Source organism: Narcine bancroftii, chromosome 2 (genome assembly GCF_036971445.1).
Source record: "Narcine bancroftii isolate sNarBan1 chromosome 2, sNarBan1.hap1, whole genome shotgun sequence".
NCBI lineage: Eukaryota > Metazoa > Chordata > Chondrichthyes > Torpediniformes > Narcinidae > Narcine > Narcine bancroftii.
The window spans coordinates 311,141,050-311,160,279 of NC_091470.1; the positions used below are offsets into that span (position 1 = coordinate 311,141,050).

General features: G+C 38.4%; 1 protein-coding gene across 7 annotated transcripts in view; it reads right to left on the reverse strand.

Annotated features, from left to right (window-relative positions):
• Positions 1-19,230, reverse strand: part of efr3a (EFR3 homolog A (S. cerevisiae)) — a 175,720-nt gene that overhangs the window by 53,847 nt on the left and 102,643 nt on the right. For all 7 annotated transcript variants that reach the window (XM_069921661.1, XM_069921658.1, XM_069921663.1 and 4 more), the window contains one exon: positions 3,188-3,266. In XM_069921661.1, the coding sequence (XP_069777762.1) occupies positions 3,188-3,266 (79 nt within the window). The remainder of the gene's footprint in view (positions 1-3,187; positions 3,267-19,230) is intronic.

Consider the following 19,230-nt stretch of genomic DNA (forward strand, 5'->3'; position numbering starts at 1 on the left):
TTGATGCCGTCAAGTTGGAAACTGTTGTTATTTGATGCTTAGAACATAGATGTTATGCCGTCCCATATATTCCTTCCAAAAAAAGTACTAAAACCTCCCTACCCCATAATCCTCTAAGAGTCTTTTAAATGCCCCCAATGTTTCAGCCTCCACCACCAACCCTGGCAAGGCATTTCAGGCACCCACAACTCTGTGTGAAAAAGTTACCTCTGATGTCTCCCCTAAACCTCCTTCCCTTAACTTTGTACATATGTCCTCTGGTGTTTGCTGATCTTGCCCTGTGAAAAAGGTGCTGGCTGTCCACTCTATCTATACCTATAATAATCTCTATCAAGTCTCCTTTCATCCTTCTACGCTCCACAGAGAAAAGTCCCAGCTCTGCTAACCTTGCCTTATAAGACTTGTTTTCCAATCCAGGAAGCATCCTAGTAAATCTCCTCTGTATCTTCTCCATACCTTCCACATCCTTCTCATAATGAGGTGACCAGAACTGAACATAATACTCATTACCAGATATTTGCAGAGTTGTAACATGACCTCTCTATTCCTGAACTCAATCCCAGCATCCCATCGGCCTTCTTAACTATCCTATCAACCTGTGTGGTGACCTTGAGAGATGTATGGAATTTGAACCTCAAGGTCCCTCTGTTCATCCACAAAGTAACCTGTACTCAGCCTTCTGGTTTGTCCTTCCAAAATGCAAGACCTCACACTTATCCTAATTGAAATCCATCTGCTACTTTTCTGCCCAACTTTGCATCCTGTCTATATTTTCTTGTAACTTTCGACAACCTTCAGCTCCATCCACAACTCCTCCAATCTCTGTGTCATCTGCAAAGTGACTGACCCATCCTTCTGCCTCTTCATCCAGGTTATTTATAAAAATCACTAACAGCAGGGGTCCCAGAACAGATCCCTGTGGCACTCCATTAGTCACCAACATCCAGACAGAATACTTTCCTTCCACTACTACTCTCTGCTTTCTTCCTACAAGCCGATTATTTATCCATACAGCCAATTTTCCACCGATCCCAAGACTCATGACTTTCTGGACAAGACTCTCATGTGGGACCTTCTCAAATGTCTTTGTTAAAATCCACGTAGACCACATCTACTGCCCTATCAAAGGAGTTAAGGGTTATGGGGATAAGGCTGGAAAGGGGTACTGATGGTAGTGATCAGCCATGATCTGTAAAATGGCGGTGCTGGCTCGATGGGCCGAAGGGCCTACTCCAGCTCCTATTGTCTATCGTCCTCAAAAAAAAACTCAATTAGACCTTCACAAATGGGTGGGGGTATGAGGGGGAGAAGCAGCAATTGGCAGGTAATAAGTGAATGCAGATGAGAAGGGGAAGAAATGGGGAAAAGCTGGGAGGTGAAGGAGGGAGAGGCAGAGGGTAAAGGAAGATTCCTTCTGATAAGTGAATGAAGGGAAGAGTTATGGAGTTAGAGGAAGAAAGGTGTGGATGGTATGCTGACTATCCTTGAGTAGTCTGTACTTCTCCAAATACACATAGATCCTATCCAATTTCTGGTAACTTTTCTTAATTCCCCATCTTTGCTTTCCCTGATCTCTCTGGACCTATTCTTCTGTCCCCCATCCTCTCTACCTGTCCAATAGCCACACCTTTCTTCTTCTAACACCCCACTTCTTACCCTAATCTACTGTCCTCCAATCAGGAGTGCATGTTCCTTAGACCTCAGCCTCCTCCACTTATCACTTCGTAACTTCTTACTTTATTCCTGCCCTCATTTCTTTCCCCTCCCATCCCCGCTTATCCATTACCTGTCAACCTGTGCTCCTCCCCTCCCCAACCTCTTATTCAGGCATCTGCCCATTTTGTGCTATTCCTTATTAAAGGTTTTAGTCCAAAACCTTAACTGTTGCTTTCCATGGATGGTGCCTGACCTACTGTGTCCCTCCAGCATTTTGTGAGTAGCTCCAGTTTTCCAGTCCCTGCAGTCCTTTTTGTTTGCCTACATTAATTGATGTTACTGTAGATTTTAAAATAAAATTTTACTTGTTTAACACTAAAAAAAAGGACCAACATAAAAAGCTATTAGTTTCAAGTAAAACAAACAAAATAAAATTGCATTTGTGGAATTTTGTTAAACAGGAAAATCTTCAGATGCTGTAATTGCTGAGCAATACAGGTACTCACTGACTTACTACCGTAATTGGGACCAGAGGATTGGTCATATCTCAGAATGGACCCAAGTCGGAATTTTGCCCGCGTGTGCAAAGAACCAAAGTCTTAAAGCAAACTTTTTAATCAAATGCTGTATTTGGCAAACCTTAACAGCGATTCAGGGCATGTAAGAGCCAAAAAAAACATATTTACTTTGTTAGTCCATAGGCTGGGCATGATCATCTTGATTGCTGTGCACACCTTTGGTTGGCGCATATGTGGTGGGTTCACATATCGAGTTTGGTTGGCACATGCACAAGAGTTAAGCGCCCTTGACAATAATAAATTTGCGCCCTTAACTCAGAGTATGGATGTGTTTGCCACCATCTTTGCTTCAGATAATAATAGCGCGAGTGATTTTCAAGGGTTCTAAATGTGTTTTTTTTTCAGACAACGATAGCAATTTTGAAGGGAGCTAATTGTGTTGTTGTTTTTGTAAAAATCTCAATGAAAATCTGTCGCAGTCGGCTTTTATTTTGTTTTTCAAAGGTCAACATATACCAGATCAGCACGAATTGGGTTTAGAGTTGAATTTAAGGTCTCAAAAGTATATCCGGAATAGAAGTTGACACCTATTTTTTGAGAGTTTTTTTGAGTTTCATGACTCAACTTATATACTTTAGATACAGTATCTAAAGTTGTACAATTCAGTATCAGGACAGGGAGGTGAAATATGCCCAGGCATTTTTCTACCTTTCCCAGTTTTGATGAAGGATTGCATGCTGAATTATTTACAGTTACTCTTTACACAAATGCTGGCTAACTAGTTGAATGGCTCCAATTTCTAGGATCTGTAGGTCTATTTTTTTTTTAAAAAACTCCATGTTCTTCAAATGCTCAGAAAATTGACAGCAGATTCTTAGCAACTAAGTCACTACTTTTCAATATGTTCATGACATCTATAATGAACTTAAATCACTGCAAAAAAAATAGCAGTTTTTACAGAACAAAACAAAGTTGCAGAAATCCTTCCTGCTTGCAAAATATTGTACACTCACCTGTATAGAATACATTGTAATTTTAAAGCAGGAAACAGCAAAGGCATTTGGGTCCCAGAGCTGATGGTTGTCTAAATGCCTACAAATGCAATGAAATACACACACACACTACAATTAAAATACACACAGTAACCAAACACAAACATGAAGGCAAAATTTCAGTTTTGATGATTTATCACAAAATTGGTACATATGTATTATGTTTACATACATTATTTTTAATTAATTGCTTTTTAAAAATTAATTAGACATATAGCACTGTAACAGGCCATTTTAGCCCTACGAGTCCAGGCCGCCCATTTTACACCCCATTAACCAACACCCCAGTATGTTTTGAAGGGTGCATGGAAACCAGAGCCCCTGGAAAAAACCCACACAGACAGGGGAAGAACATACAAACTCCTTACAGACAGCACAAGATCCGAACACAGGTCCGGTCCCGATCACTGGCACTGTAAAGGCGTTGCGCTAACCACTACGCCAACCATTAAGTTATTTGGAAGTTAGGAAATGCTTTGAAAGTACTGCCAATGTCAAAATCTTTGTAGTATTGAGATACATTTGTTAAATGTTTTTAGATCATTAAACTATTTCCATTAGAGACTGGGCAAAGCTGCAGGTTGTCTGAATCCATTTTCATTTAAAGTTCGAAAAACCCCATTTCTCACCTTTAGATTCAGATTTATTGTCAGAGTACATACATGATATCACATACAAGCCAGAGATTCTTTGTCCTGCAGGTGAGGCAGAATTACCACTTAAAAAAAAACTGTACACAACATACACATGTAAACAAATAAAACTGTAAATATAAACAAGCTGACTGCAATACAGAGAGAATAAAATAAATCAATAAAGTGCATGAGACCTTAAACGAATCCACGATTGAGTTTGCTGTTGAGGAGTGTGATAGTCAAGGGGTAGCAACTATTCCTGAACCTGGTGGTGCGAGTCATGTGGCACCTGTCCCTCCTTCCTGACGGCAGCAGTGAGAACAGAGCGTAAGCTAAAGGGTGTGAATCCTTGATGATTGCTGCTGCTCTCCAACAGCAGCATTCCCTGTTCTCGATAGTGGGGAGGGTTTGCCTGTGATATCCAGGGCTGCATCCACTACCTTTTGGAGGGATTTACACTCAGCGGTATTGGTGTCCCCATACCAGATTGTGATGCAGCCTGTCAGTACACTTTCCACCACATATCTGTAGAAATTTGCCAGGGTTTCTGATATCATACCAAACCTCCACAAACTCCTGAAGAAGTAGTGGTGCTGACATGCTTTCTTCATGATGCCATTTGTATTGGGTCCAGGAAAGATCTTGAGATAGTGACTCCCAAGAACTTAAATTTGTTCACCCTCTCCACCTTGTTCACTGGATTGCATGCCTCTGGTTTTCCCTTCCTTAAGTCAACAATCGGATTCTTGGTTTTGGTAACATTAAATGCACTATTCAGCCGAGTTTTCACTATCCCTCCTGTCTGCTGACTCATCACTTTCCTTTATACAACCCACTACCATGGTATCATCGGTAAATTTGTAGCACACAGTCCTAGGTGTATAGTGAGTAGAGCAGGCAGCTACGAACGCAGCCCTGTGGTGTTCCAGTACAGATGGAGATTGTGGAGGAGATGTTCTTATCAATCCTCACTGATAGTGGTCTGGAGGTGAGGAAATCCAGGATCCAATTATGCAGTGGGATGTTGAGTCTCAGAATTTGGAGTTTGCTGATCAGTTTTGAGGGGGTAATGGTGTTAAATGCTCAACTGTAGACAATAAAGTGCATCCTGATGAATGCATCTTTACTGTCCAGGCATTCCAGGGTTCTGTGTAGACCCAGTGAGATGGCTTCCGCTGTAGACCTGTTGCTACTATAGGCAAACATCTCCATGTCGCCACTCAGACAGGAGCCTTCCTACCCAAGCCTTTCAAAATACTTCATCACTATTGATGCAAGTGCTATTGATCTCCCAGTCTGCGCTCAGTCTTTCCTATGTAGAGAAAGTCTTGCACTGTAACAACTGTATTTTCTTCCCTAATGTTGATGAATCCTCACCGACAGCTGTAAAACATGAAACTCTGTAGACAGCGAGGACAAAGCAAAAACTCAATGATGAAGAAACTCAACTGGTCAAAGATAAAATACATAACTAACATTTCAGGCTCAAGGCCTTCATCAAGATATGAAAAATTGCAAGCAGACGCCAGAAGAGAATGGTTGGGGGGCAGGTATTTGGAGGGGCAGGATGGAGCACAGTTCCAAAGACAGGAGGTAATAGGTGGATAAGGGAGGGAGGGCACACCAACAACCGAGGGAGGAGGGATGGCTCTGTGAATGGAGAGGGAAGGGGGTGGAGAGCTGGAAGAAAGAAGACAATGGGAAGGGGAGGGGAGGGAGTTAGAAGACAATGGGAAGGGGAGGGGAGGGAAAAAGGAGAATAGGCTAGTAGAAACTGGAGAAGTTGATGTCATCTGGTTGAAGAATGACCAGACACATAATCAAGTGTTGTCCTCCTATTTATGAGTGATCTTGGTGGGAAAGTATACGAGGTCATGGACATGTGAGCAGGAGAGTGAGGTACAGAATTGAAGTAGTTGGCCTCTGGGAGATCCCTGGCACAGAGTGAAGGTGCTCAGCACAGTGACCTCTCCAGACTGCGCAGTCTCTCCAATATAGAGAAGGCCTTGCACTATAACAATGTCTTATGGTAATAATGTATAAATTTCTTTTTGGGTAATGTTTTTATTTGATTTTTAAATGATTGGCCAGTGGTGTGATTTCCAAGGAGTGACCTCTCTTCCTGGAACCGGTGGGAATGTGGATTGCAGAGGCTCATGTGACCTCTTTGTCTGGAACCAAGTCAGATGTCACATTATCTGCCAATCAAGTTTGGTCTCTGCCCTTTGGTGAACATCTGACCATTGGCCCCTTTAATCACCTAGGGATTACCTGGGCCAGACCTTACAGTTTATTGTACTATAAAGTCCACCAGGTGCAATTGCTCTTTCCCTTTTGCTCTACCATCCTGAGATGAACCCTATGTAAAGGTTAAAACCTTGTGTTTTTAATTCTTAGTAATTTTGTGACTATCCCTTTAAGGAAAATTGTTTTTGTAGTGTTACCATAGTTACGATGATATCATATATCGTAATACTGTGCAGACTCAGAGCTTGCTTCTCACTCCTCGAAGAATCATGACGTAGATGACAGGTTGAAATACTTTTCTTTGAATTCATCTTAATTGTCTTAATCATTTCTTATCATCTTATATTTAAAGATATAAAGATATATGATTATAACAGAATGTTTTGCTTACTCAAGTTATGAAAATCTCAATGCAAAGTTATGTAAAATGTTTATATCAACCAATTAAAGCTTCACTTACAAAGTATGATTTATTGGAATATTAAGATAGTAATTTGGAATTTTGATGCTTACATTTCTGTGAAGATGACATGTTTTGAAATTGAGAAATGTCAGAAAATGGAAAGTGTCATCTACATCCTGCTCCGCTCCAGGTCCCGAACAGTAGACAACGCTAGAGGATTGGTGCCATGCCCACGTTAGACAAGAATGGCGGGTAGCATATTGTAATTCTTGTTTGTTATTGTCCGTAAGTACAGTAGTTGCCATCATTGGTAGTGTTAAGTCCAATACTACAGGGTTGCACTGTGTTTGTGTGAGTGTTAGCAGATACTAGTATTGGTAGTGTTAAGTCCAATTATGACTGATTAATACAGTGTTTTGTGATTGAGTCCATAGTTTGTGTTATCCCTGTTGTGGTCCCCATGTTCAGCCTGTGTCCAGGCTCGTTGCTCTTTAAACCCAACAAACTTTTCCCTTCCCACACAACAAGGGGTTACTATTGAACACAAGTTTTGATAACCTTAAGATCATGAAAAAGGTGAAAGATTGGTGACTAACCATATATGCAATGGAATTGAACGCTTCAGCAGCGAGGGTAGAAACACATGACGGTACGAGTGTACAATTAGAAAGATTTTATAGATAATATGATTATGTGATCTAAACATCATCCTGCAGGCAAAAATTACACCATTTAAAATCTTGCCAGAAGGAAGGAAACCCAAGACAGCACCTACTGTTCACTGAAATTTTTCCTCAACTAGATCTCCTATAATTTAGAGGTAGTTCAAGAGTCAAGAGCACGGTTGAGGAAGCAAAGTGTCAGGATGAAGATGATTATGGACTTTATGCGGAACAGGGACGCTCCACTACACATTTATAGCTTGGTAGCAGAGAGAACATCAAGTTCCTTGGAGTCCACCTAAGCAGTGACCCATCCTGGATATAAAACCCATCCCCACTTCTCAAGAAGGCACAAGAACAAGCGCACTTCCTGAGAAAACGGAGGCAGGCAAGGCTACCAGCCACCATCCTATCAACTTTCTACAGAAGCTCTATTGAGAGCATCCTGGCTAGATGCATCACAGTGTGGTATGTTGTTGTAGAGCATCAGATCCAAGGTCAATCCACAGAACCACAAGAGTGACAGAGAGGATCACTCGGGCCTTCCTACCCCTCCCCACAAATTGATGGGATTTATCAGGATCAATATCAAAGGAGGGCTCCAAAATCAGTCTCTCAGCATCATTAACATTTTGTTTATCTACCATTTAAATTTTTGTTTTTAATTTCCTTGCACACACATATTTACACCTTATTTTGGGGCAATTTTTTCTGGTGGTGGGCTGCAAATTGATGAAAATACAGTGATTTACCTTTTCACTGATTTGAGGATATAATGCCCAGGTACTGCTTATTCTGAAACTAGAGGACATCAGTTTAAAGAGGGAAAAGATTTTTTAAAATGGTGCTAAGCGGTACCTTCTTCACACAGAGGATGGTGGATGAACAGAACAAGCTGCCAGATGAAGCAGTAGAAGCAGGGACAATTGTTACATCAAAAGACACTTAGACATGTTTGTTATAAATCTTTTAATTACCATTGTGTCTGTAACACATATTCAAAATTGCTTCCTTCTGGTAACCTCAGCCTGCTTCCCAATTTGTCCTTCAAGTAAGTTTTCAGTTGGTGGTATGCAAACATTGTACCGTGAGTTATACCATATTTGTACTTAATTTGTTCAAAAGATAATAATTTATTTCCCAAAAAACAATTTTCTATTTTTTTGATCCCTTTTCTCTCCCATTCTCTAAAGGAAGGGTTACCTATTGTGAAAGGGATTAGTTGATTTTGAGTCAATATTAATTTTGGTAGTTGATAATTTGTTTTATTCCTTTCTACATGAATCTTCTTCCAAATGTTGAGCAGATGGTGCAGTACTGGTGAATTCCTGAATATGTGATTACAGACACAATGATAATTAAAAGATTTATAAAGAACATGTACATCAAACTGCAAGAAAAAGAAAATGAGGAAACAAGCTGTAAACCCAAACAAAAATGGGAAAAAGATCTAAACATGAAGAATGAAACATGGGAAAAGCTATGCTCCGGAACTATGAGAAGTACAATAAACACGAGGTTATGAATGATACAATATAATTGGTTACACAGGCTATACACCACGCCCCAAAAGTTAAATAAATGGGACCCAACAGTATCAGACAGATGTTTTCGCTGTAAGAAGGAAATGGGAACAACAGTACATACAATTGGGGCATGTGAGAAAGTGGAAAAGTTTTGGGAAGATCTAAATCAGGTATTAAATAAAATCACAAAAGGCAACATGCCAAAAAAATCCAGAGATCTTTCTTCTAAGTAATATTCTCATATTACTTGGAGCACAAAAAAGATTTATTATGATAGCCTTAGCTGTAGCAAAAAAATGTATTATGTCAACCTGGAAATTAGAAGATAGCCTGAGAATACAGCAATGGTACATAGAAATGAATAAATGTATTCCATTGGAAAAAATAACATATAATTTAAGAAATAACACAGTATTCAAACAAATTTTGGAACTGTACATGGAACACAACAGAGAAGTCCTATCGCAGACCTCCATGACCTAAAATGACAGAAGGAGAAGACGACGAAATGAACTGACCCAGTATGTAAAAGTAGAAGACACAAATTTTTTGTTTATTTTCATTGTGTGATGACATTGTTTAATGGGTTTAATGCATCATATATGTTGAATGTTGAGTGGTTGGGGAGGGGGGGGTGAAGGAGGGAGGAAAGGGAGGGAGGAAAAGGGGAGAAAATGACGCTGTGTATATTCAAGAGGGAAATGTTTGTGTGTATTTTGGTCAGTATGGTTCATAGTGTGAAAAATAAAAATTAAAAAAAAAAGACACTTAGACAAGAACACAGATAGGAAATGTTAGAGTGATGAGGCAAATGAGATTTGCTTGGCCAGCGTGGACCGGTTTGGCTGAAGAGCCTGTTTCTGTGCTGTTGTACTCTGATTCTGTTCTGTTTTGTGTTTTATCAATCTTTCACTCTGGGAATTAAGACACTAACATTTTTGCCACACAATACTAGAGTACTCATGCTGCATTGAGAGCTTATAAAACAGGGCACAAATGAAGGTAAAGATTTTTGATCGATTCCAAATGACCCCAGAAATTACGCTACAATATTTGCTCTACAAGATTCTTAAAATATTCAATTGTTTATAACATGCTTTTATTTTTATAGTGATAAACCAACATAATGGAATGCTTTACCTTAATGGAAACACAGTAATTTCTCCACCACATACAAAGGTGTTTTTAATATTTCAAATAGGAATATGAACTTTAAAAAACTTTTTTTTTTAAATTTAGGTATACAGCACTGTAATAGGCTTTTCGGCCCACGAGTCTGTGGCACCCAATTAACCGACACCCTGGTACGTTTCAAATGGTGGGAAGAAACCCACACAGACACAGTGGAGAAAGTACAAACTCCTTTCACACAGCGCGGGATTCAAACCCTTGTCCCAATCGCTGGTGCTGTAAATGCGTTTCGCTAACTGCTATGCCAACCATGCTGCCCTGATCTGAACCAAATCATCACACCGAATGGTTAATGTTTTTGCTCAGGAATGCATTTCTCTTCCTTTTCCCCTCAGTTTACAACCAAATGAATATTCACTATAGTTTGAATTATTTATTTCTTTTTAATTAAAATCTTACAAAACGAAATAACATTTCTATTCCAAGAACCATCCAAACTTTTGGAATAGGATTATAAAATTAAATCTCAAATCCCCAATACTCTTCGTTAATTATACCTGCTTTGACATTTTCCTGGAAAGGCAGTTCTGTACAATTAAGTATAATATTCTATCAATTTAATATGACTTTTATATGCTGTTTCTCTAACAAAGCTAAAGATTACACTTTTTTTTAAAAAACAGCTTTTCCACTGCCAGCTCCTTCAAATATTTATGTATGTCCATCTCAAGTGCACCCGTTCCAAAACTATATTAAAACTCTTACCATTCTGTTACTATTTCTAACCTAATTCTTATAGTATAAATTAAAGAATTTATACATGCATTGAATTTTGCCTCTCCACATTACTGACATTCACCTGATTTCCACTAACATTTTTCTACCTTGCGGAGTTTTAGTTCTTTAATAAACTTATCTCTGGATTTTTTTAAAAATTCCAGAGCTTTCATCCCTTTGATTTTGTGCATCTATTGTTCCATCAAGTCTATTATATAGTACTTCGTGATAAAGCCTTATAAAAGTTACCATCGCTTAAATAGTACAGTCAAAATATTTCAGAAAAACAAATTAATGCAATAAGAAGGTAGTGGTCAGCACGGAAATAGCTTAGGCAGCGTTAAGGAGCAGCAAAACATTTCTGTTAGGGGTTCTCTAATCATTACCCGACAGCTGTATTCAGGTGAAGGGTGCATAAATACAGAGATTAAACAGAAAAAAAAATTGCTGTGCTTAAATACGTGGATAACTCTGAGAACCCATTCATGTATTTAGCAATAGACTTGAGCTAGATTTTGAAAAACCTTCTGAAGAAACACCATAAGAAAACCTGTACACAGAACTATCTGCTTAAACTCAGAAATAAAAGGTTCAACTCTGCTGTTTCACATATGCTAATAGATATTTTTCACAAGAAATTACCGACCAATTTTTTTTAAAAGATCAAGCACTACCATGTCTTAGTTCCTTTCTAACATAAAATATTCAGAAATATCATCAAGTATATATTTTCATAATTTGTTTCCAAAGTACATTAGCATCAATTAGATGTGTAAAAGTTTCCCAATTTTACAATTCAAACTGATCAATGTGAACTGAATAAGAAACTAACATATTCAGGTATTAACCATTAAAACATGCTAGCTGTGATTCATGCACATTATAAAGAGTATATTTGCATTACACATAATGAAACTTTTAAATAAGATAATTAGCATTTCACAGCAGTACTGGGATTGTAATTGGCTATGCAAAACATACTACAACTCTTTCATCTTTTTCTTTGACATGAACAAACATTGTTCAGATTAAAGGGCCAGTTTTAGTTTCCTTGTTAAAGGTTTGAGGAAGTTTTTGGACAAGTTAAATGCCATTTGCTAACTGTCTGGTACCTTCAAATTAGCTCAAAGAAATTCTGACCCTTTCACAGTTAAGGAGAAAGGTTCATTTGAAAATCCCAGGCAAAAAAAAAAAATTCTTTCCAGCTAAATAAATGAATTGCAGTCATAAATATAGTCAGAATAGAAACAGGCCTTTAGGCCTGCTGCATCTCTGAAATTCATCATGCCTATTTGTTCTAATTTCACTTGCCTGCATTAATTCCATATTTCTCTATGCCTCACTTATTTAAGTAGTTCCAATAGACATTTTAAATGTTATTATTGTACCTATTTGCACCACCTCCTCTGGCAGCTCATTCCAGACACTGTGAAAACTGTACCCCTCAGAACCTCTTGAAAACTCCATCCTCTAGCCTATTACTTATGCACCCTAATTTTACACACCCATGCCATGGGAAACATGAGTGTCTTGTTTTAGACACAGGCACTCATGAATCTCTGGCTATATCAAGTCCTTTGCTACAAGGAAAACCAACCAAGTCTATCCAACACAACCATGCAACTCAAGGCCTCCAATCCAGGTAACATACTGGTGAATCTTTTCTGAATAGCCTCTAGCTAAATTATATCTAAGGGAGAACAGTCATCATTGGAATGCTCTGAGTCAGAGTGGCAAGGCTTTGGCTCAAGGAGCTTTGGCTGAGATGGTGGTGCTGGAGTTACCTCCAACGGATGCTGCAAAACCAGCTGAGTTCAGTTTGCTACATTATCATCAAGATCATTGATAGATATGACAAACAGCAATGGTCCCAGCACTGATCACTTAGGCACGCCACAAGGCCTCCAGTCTGACAAACAATTATCCACTACCACTCTTTGGCAAGGCCAAATTCAGACTGCTTCCTTACCAGGAATACTGAGCCTCTGAACTTTCCTTAATAACCTCCCATGTGGAATCTTGTCAAAGGCCTTGATAGAGTCCATGTAGACAACATCCACAGCCTTTCTTTCATCAACTTTCCTGGTAAACCCCCCAAATCTATAGGCCTTTTCATAGTCGGCTTCCACAAGCTGAATGAAAAGTTATTTCTTACCTTTGTAACAGAATACGTTATGTTTTGTATGGTATATAGATGTGATTTTGGGAGATAAAGTGTGGCAGTTATTTTTTTTTTAGTGTGAGTCACATACAAACACTTCAAAAAACAGATCTCATTTAAACTAGAGCTTGGCTCAAGCTAGACAGTCTGGCTCCAAATATCTTTGCAAAAGCTTTGGGGAATGCCCAAGGGACTTTACTAATTGATTGTTGTTTTGAAAAGCAATAGATGAAATAACTCGAAGGAGTAGGTTCGGACCCGTAGCGCTAAGTGCTGTTTGCTTTTCTAAGAGGATCATGTGGATTTGCAAGCAGAAAGAGTCAAACAGGCTTTTTTTCCTCTGAGTGAGTGAGAGAGAGAGAGAGAGAAAATTCAGTTCAGCAGCAGCAGCTGGGACTGGAACAAGACAAGCTGGCAAACTTGTGGAAAAACCCCATTTTGAAGACGGGTTGTGAGTGCTTAGTTCAGTCTGGTCAAAGCCCTTGTGGTCCATACAAGAGGAGAGGACTGACTCACTGGCTTATAATTTCCTGGGTTACTTTTGGAGCCCTCCATACATTTCCTATCCATGTACCTGTCCAAATTCTTCTTAAATGTTAAAACTGAGCTTGCATTCATCACTTCAGCTGGCAGCTGGTTCCACAATCCCACCACTCTCTGTGTGAAGAAATTCTTCCTCTTGTTCCTCCTAAACTTTCCCCTTTCACTCTTAACCTATGTCTTCTGTTTGGGATCTCATCTACCCTCAGTGGAAATAGCCTATCTACATTAGAGCCTTTTATAAACAACAGAACAGCATAAACAGAACATGAGGGAGAACTTCACACAGAGAGTGGCTTTAATCTTGCAGAGAAGCCTCTGTATTTCTATTTATGAAGTGTTCTGTGGACAGTAGTCATTAACATATTAAAGCCCAGTGGTCCATACAAGAGGAGATGGCTGGCTGCATATTTCACTCGAAAGAAGGGAAACAAGAACGAACTCTGTGGTGACCTGAAAGAAAGATTATTATCTGGAGAATCCTGATGGGGCAAGTTTCCTCAGCAAGATAGTGAAGTGGCTGATCAGAAGGAATCAGTTGTGGGTGTCCAACAAGCAACAAATCTCTCTCTGAAAACTGACAACCTTCCTGAGTGGTAATCAATTACCTTTCAAGCACCAAAGCCTGGTGAAATTCATAAATGTTACATTCTGAGCACAATATAAGAATTGCCTGATACCAGTGAACTTGGAGGAGTGAGAAACGAGATTGGACTGTGAATCAAAGAACATTTCTGAACTTACATACACATTACATACACGTGCACTTAGAATTAGAAGGGGGTTGTTATGTTAATAGTAATAAGTTAAAGTTTGATTGTGTTTTATGTATAATGATAATTAAAAGCAACTTTTGTTTACGTTACCATTTGTCTTGGTGAATTTCTATTGCTGCTGTGTTTTAAGATTCTCTGGGCTCATAACAATACAAAATAACCTTGAATAAAATCTGGAATGTGCATTTTAATGTGAATTGTTTGATTACAAATTTAAAACTGTGAAACAGAGGAGCAAATTAATGAAAAAAGTGTCTTTGTCCCAAACATTAAAAAAGGCACTGTACATCCTGTTTTGACCTTGGGCAATCTTCTACATTTCCACTATAATAGCAAATTTTATGTCATCTGCAAACTTCTCAAATTCTTCTATCTAGATTCTCATCCAAAGCATTAATTTGACAAACAGAGGGTACAGCATCAGTCACAGGCCTCCAATCTGAAAATCTCTCCACTACCACTAATTCACTATCAAACTGGCAAGCTCATTTTGGATCCCATGTATTTTAACCTTTCATACAGGTTTACAACAAAAGGTTACAAAGGCTTTGCCAAAGTCCATGTAGGCCATGTCTACCCCTCTGCCCTTGTCAATCTTCTTGGTCACCTTTTTGTTAAAAAGAAAACTTAAACATGTGAGACATGATTTCCCACACATAAAGCAATGCTATCTTTCCCTAATCAGTCCTTGGGTTTCCAAATGCAAATCAATTATTCTCTCAGAAACCATCCAATAACTTTCCCACCAATCACTTGCCTGTAATTCTCCAAATTCTTAAATACATCAAATGTCCTCCAGTCTTTGGCTATCTTACCTGTGGCTAACAAAGATACAGAAATATACGCGTCATCAAGTTTGCAAATGACTCGACAATAATGAGTCACACTACAGAAAAGAGGTGAAAAATTTTGTGATGTGGTGTGAGAATAAAAAACATGAGTCTCAATGTAGACAATCCAAAAAGAGATGATCATGAACAATGTAAAAAGGGATGATCGTGGACTTCAGGAGGACCAGGAATGACCAGCCTTCACTGCAAATTAATAGCTTGGTAGTGGAGAGAGAGAGAGTGCCAAGTTCCTCAGAGTCCATTTAAAAAATGACCTATCCTGAACACAAAACATCTCCTCACTTGTTTATTTTTAAATATTTTATTTTGAGAATTTTCAATCTCCGTGCAGTCAAAATGAAAAAAATAATCAAAAAGAAAAACATTAATATCCATAATATTAACAAAATAATACAAATATCAGGCCACATGTCGATATTTTTAAAAAGTGAGAAAGAAAAGAGTCAACATGTGGTTCAATTATATTAAATAAAAATTACAATACTACAAAAAAAGCAAATTCAATGTCCACGTTGAACCAGAGAGAAAAAGATAATAGAAGAAGAATAGAGAGAATAAACAAAATAAGAGGAACTCTCCCACCCAAAAAAACAAGAAGAAAAAGAACAGAGAAAGAATAAGAAAAGATTAGCTTCTCCTATGATAAACCCCACTCTCATCAAGGGACAAATAACCTGACTTATCTAGGGTCCTCAGTACTGCGAGCACAGGGGAGGGGTGGGGGGGCAAAATCATTAAAGGTTTACCCCGATGTACCTTGGGAATGAATTCCATATTCTTGAAAATACATCCTACCTGTTTCTGAAGTTATAGGTGATCTTCTCCAGGGGAACACAATTATGCATTTCGATCTTCTAGCAGGCTAAACCTAATTGGGAATCAGATTTCCAAGTAACTGGTATAAATTTCCTGGCCACTGCTAAAGAAAGCTTTAACAAATTTTAATTGATATTTCGACAGCCTCATTTTGGGTCTCAAGTCTTCTAAATTCTGCAATAAAAATAATTCAGGAGCCTAAGGGTATCAAATTCCAGTAATTTTTTTCGAGATTACCCAAATCTTCCCAGAAAGGCCTCACTTTAGAGCATGAACAGGTTGAATGCAAGAAAGTACCTTTCTCTTGACCACATTGAAAACATTGGCCTGATATTTCCAATTTTAATTGCTGTAATTTTTGTGGAATATGGTATAGCTGATGCAAGAAGTCATATTGCACCAGCTGATACCTTACATTAATCATGTTAATCATGCTGTCCCAACATAAGTCGGATCAGCAAAATGGATCAATTTCTATACCCAAATCTGATTCCCACCTTTGTTTTGATTTATCAAGCCCTTGTTTAGAGGATCCCACGTGAAGTAAGGAATACATTTTTGAAATAAATTTTTTTTGTGATCCCCTTTTGATTCTGAGTCTCTGTTTCACTACACTGTGTTAAAGTTAGTGCTGGACCTAATTTGTCCCTTACAATAAGATTTTAACTGAGGACAGCAGAAAAAAAAGATGCATTTAAAACTCCCTATTTATTCGCAACTTGCTCAAATGTCAAATTGTCCCTGCTCATAACAATCCTCCTCAGTACATTTGACCCCTCTCTGGGACCAAGTCTCCAGGATTTTATTATCAATCATTAATGAAATTAACATATATTGAGCCAGGGGTTTTTTAGGTGAAAGACCACCCCCCCACCACCCGTCTCCAATTTGACCATTAATTTGATTTCATATTATAATTATATGCTTTAATAGGGGGGTACTTCTTTAGGACCAGTTAATAATTTATTTACATACAAAGTATTCTGCTATCCTCTCACCAACCCTGTGCATTACAAACTAACAACCCTTTTAATTATTTTTTAGGACTAAAGGAACTTTGCTGGCACCAACATAGGAACAGCAACGGAAAATTCAAAATATTTTTTTTAATTAAACTACTAATAACATAACATTTCTTACTTATCCTTAATCAATTCTAAATGTAATCCCACTATGTGCAAATGTAAAATGTAAATGTGAATGTAATGAAGTCCCACTCTGAAAAGTCAATTTTAAAACTTTAGTCTTGCTTGTAGGCCTTAAATTCTAAGTTCAGAAATAATCACAAAGCACTTTTAAACATCGCATCATCAAGCCTATTTACTCATAATGTGGCTATTTTCTTCCACGATGGATTCACAAACCCAAACAAGGGCTAAACAAAGTGGCCATAAAAAAATGGGCCCAGTACAATTCTGTCCTCTTTTCCAAAGAGACAGTGAAGTGGTCTTCCTTATTTCAAAAGCCACTGATTTTGTGTTTCCCCCTTTTCCTAGAAGTAACACACACAACAGCAACTATTCTGGTTACTGTAACTCAGCCTGTTTTTCACAAGGTTTCAACTCCTGTATGTCACAGGGTTTTGACTTCTGTAATCTCCCAATTGAACTGATCTAAATATATCTGAATTTGTTAATCTATTTCTCCAAATCATGTGACAGTTATTGGAAGTTTGAACAGTTGCCAACCCCAGTTTCTTATAAACCATCTTATCTTCATACTTGTCTTCTAGATGGCACAACTCTGAAAGATCACTTCTATTTCAAAGGCTTAAGTATTTCACTCACATGGCTCAGAGTTTCATTTCTCTTGTTCAAGAAGCCTTGTGGTTTAGTTTAAAAACAGATGGCTTCCTTCAACAGTTCATATTGAGTACTTAGATACTTCAAATTTTAGTAAAGCAAACACTCAATTGTCCTTGAATAATTAAAGACCCACTTCAAATCAGAAAATGAACTCTCTTCTCTGAATATATAATGGTGTGTCTGTAAATGTGCTGTGTCCTGTGTGTGATCCTGCACCAGTCCACAACTTACTTACTAAGAAAGAGGTACAATGTTTTAACTCTATAATTTACTTTACTACGACATTTTTATACATAATTAATATAGTTTAACATTAATTTAAAGGTTAATACAAATCTGTTACATATCCAGCTCCAATTTTACCCATGAAGTCTTGTCTCCTCTATCAATGAGGGAGGTGACAAACTTCAATTGAGTTAACATCTCCTCACTTGCGCAACAGCACTTCCTGAAAATACTGAGGTGGGCAAAGCTATCAGCCACCATTCTGCCAACTTTCTAAAGGAGCTCTATCATGAGCATCTGGATCACTGGGGTCTCCCTCTCCAATCATCACCCCACCACCCCCACCCCAATCGACGTGATCCTCTGGGATCGTTGTTTGATGAGGGCTCGCAAGATTGTCGAGGACCCTTAACCCCCTGCTTGCAGCATCTTTCAGCTACTCCCACTGAGAGATACAGGATTATCAGAGCCAGAACCACTAGGCTGAGAAACAGCTTCTTCCACAGGTAGCGAGAATGCTGAACAAACTGCTCATACAAACCCTCTGAGACGCTACCATTTATTAAACAATATTTATTTATATACATATACTGCATATGTATAATTTGAATGCATGCTTGTGTGTTTGCATGGTTTTACACAGAGGACCAGAAAACGCTGCTTTATCGGGTTGCACTTGTACAATCAGATGATAATAAACTTGAACTTGATTCCCAGAAATCTCCTACCTCATTTCCCATAACATCCTAGGATATACCATCAGGTTTTATGTATTTCAATACCAGTTCACTCATAACACTGATATGTTCCAGGATAAGATTATTACCTTGCCTCCCCAGAATTCACTAGCTTCCATGTCCTTCTCCACAATTAATCCAAGTAGTATTCATTTAAGACCATGGCTTCACACATAGATAGTCATCTCGAGGGGTCCTATTCATATTCTTGTTACCCTTTTACTCTTAACATATACATACTTCTTTTTCAGGATTCTCCTTCTGCTTATCTGCCAGGATTAGCTCAAGGCCCCTTTTTGCCCTCATTTCCATGCAAGTATGCTCCTACACTCCTCAGCTTGAACCTAGCTGCTTAGACCCAACACTTGTCTCCTTGATTTTTTTGATCAGATCTCATCAACTAAGGCTCCCTGATCTTGCAAGGCCTGGCCTTTATTCTAACAGGAACATGCTGACCCTGAACACTTAAAATCCTCCCTTGTTTTAAACCATTAGCCAAAAATAGACATTAATAATAAATCACTGCCATTGGTTCATCAAATCAGTCCAAAGGTCTTAATTTAGAATTGATACCAAACATGTCTTCAAGTGCATTATAAGTGGAGCGAATGCAAGTCAAATTAAGTCAAGTTTATTATCATCTGATTGTACAAGTACAACTCAACGAAACAGCATTCTCCTGTCCTCAGTGAAAAAACATGCAGACATACAA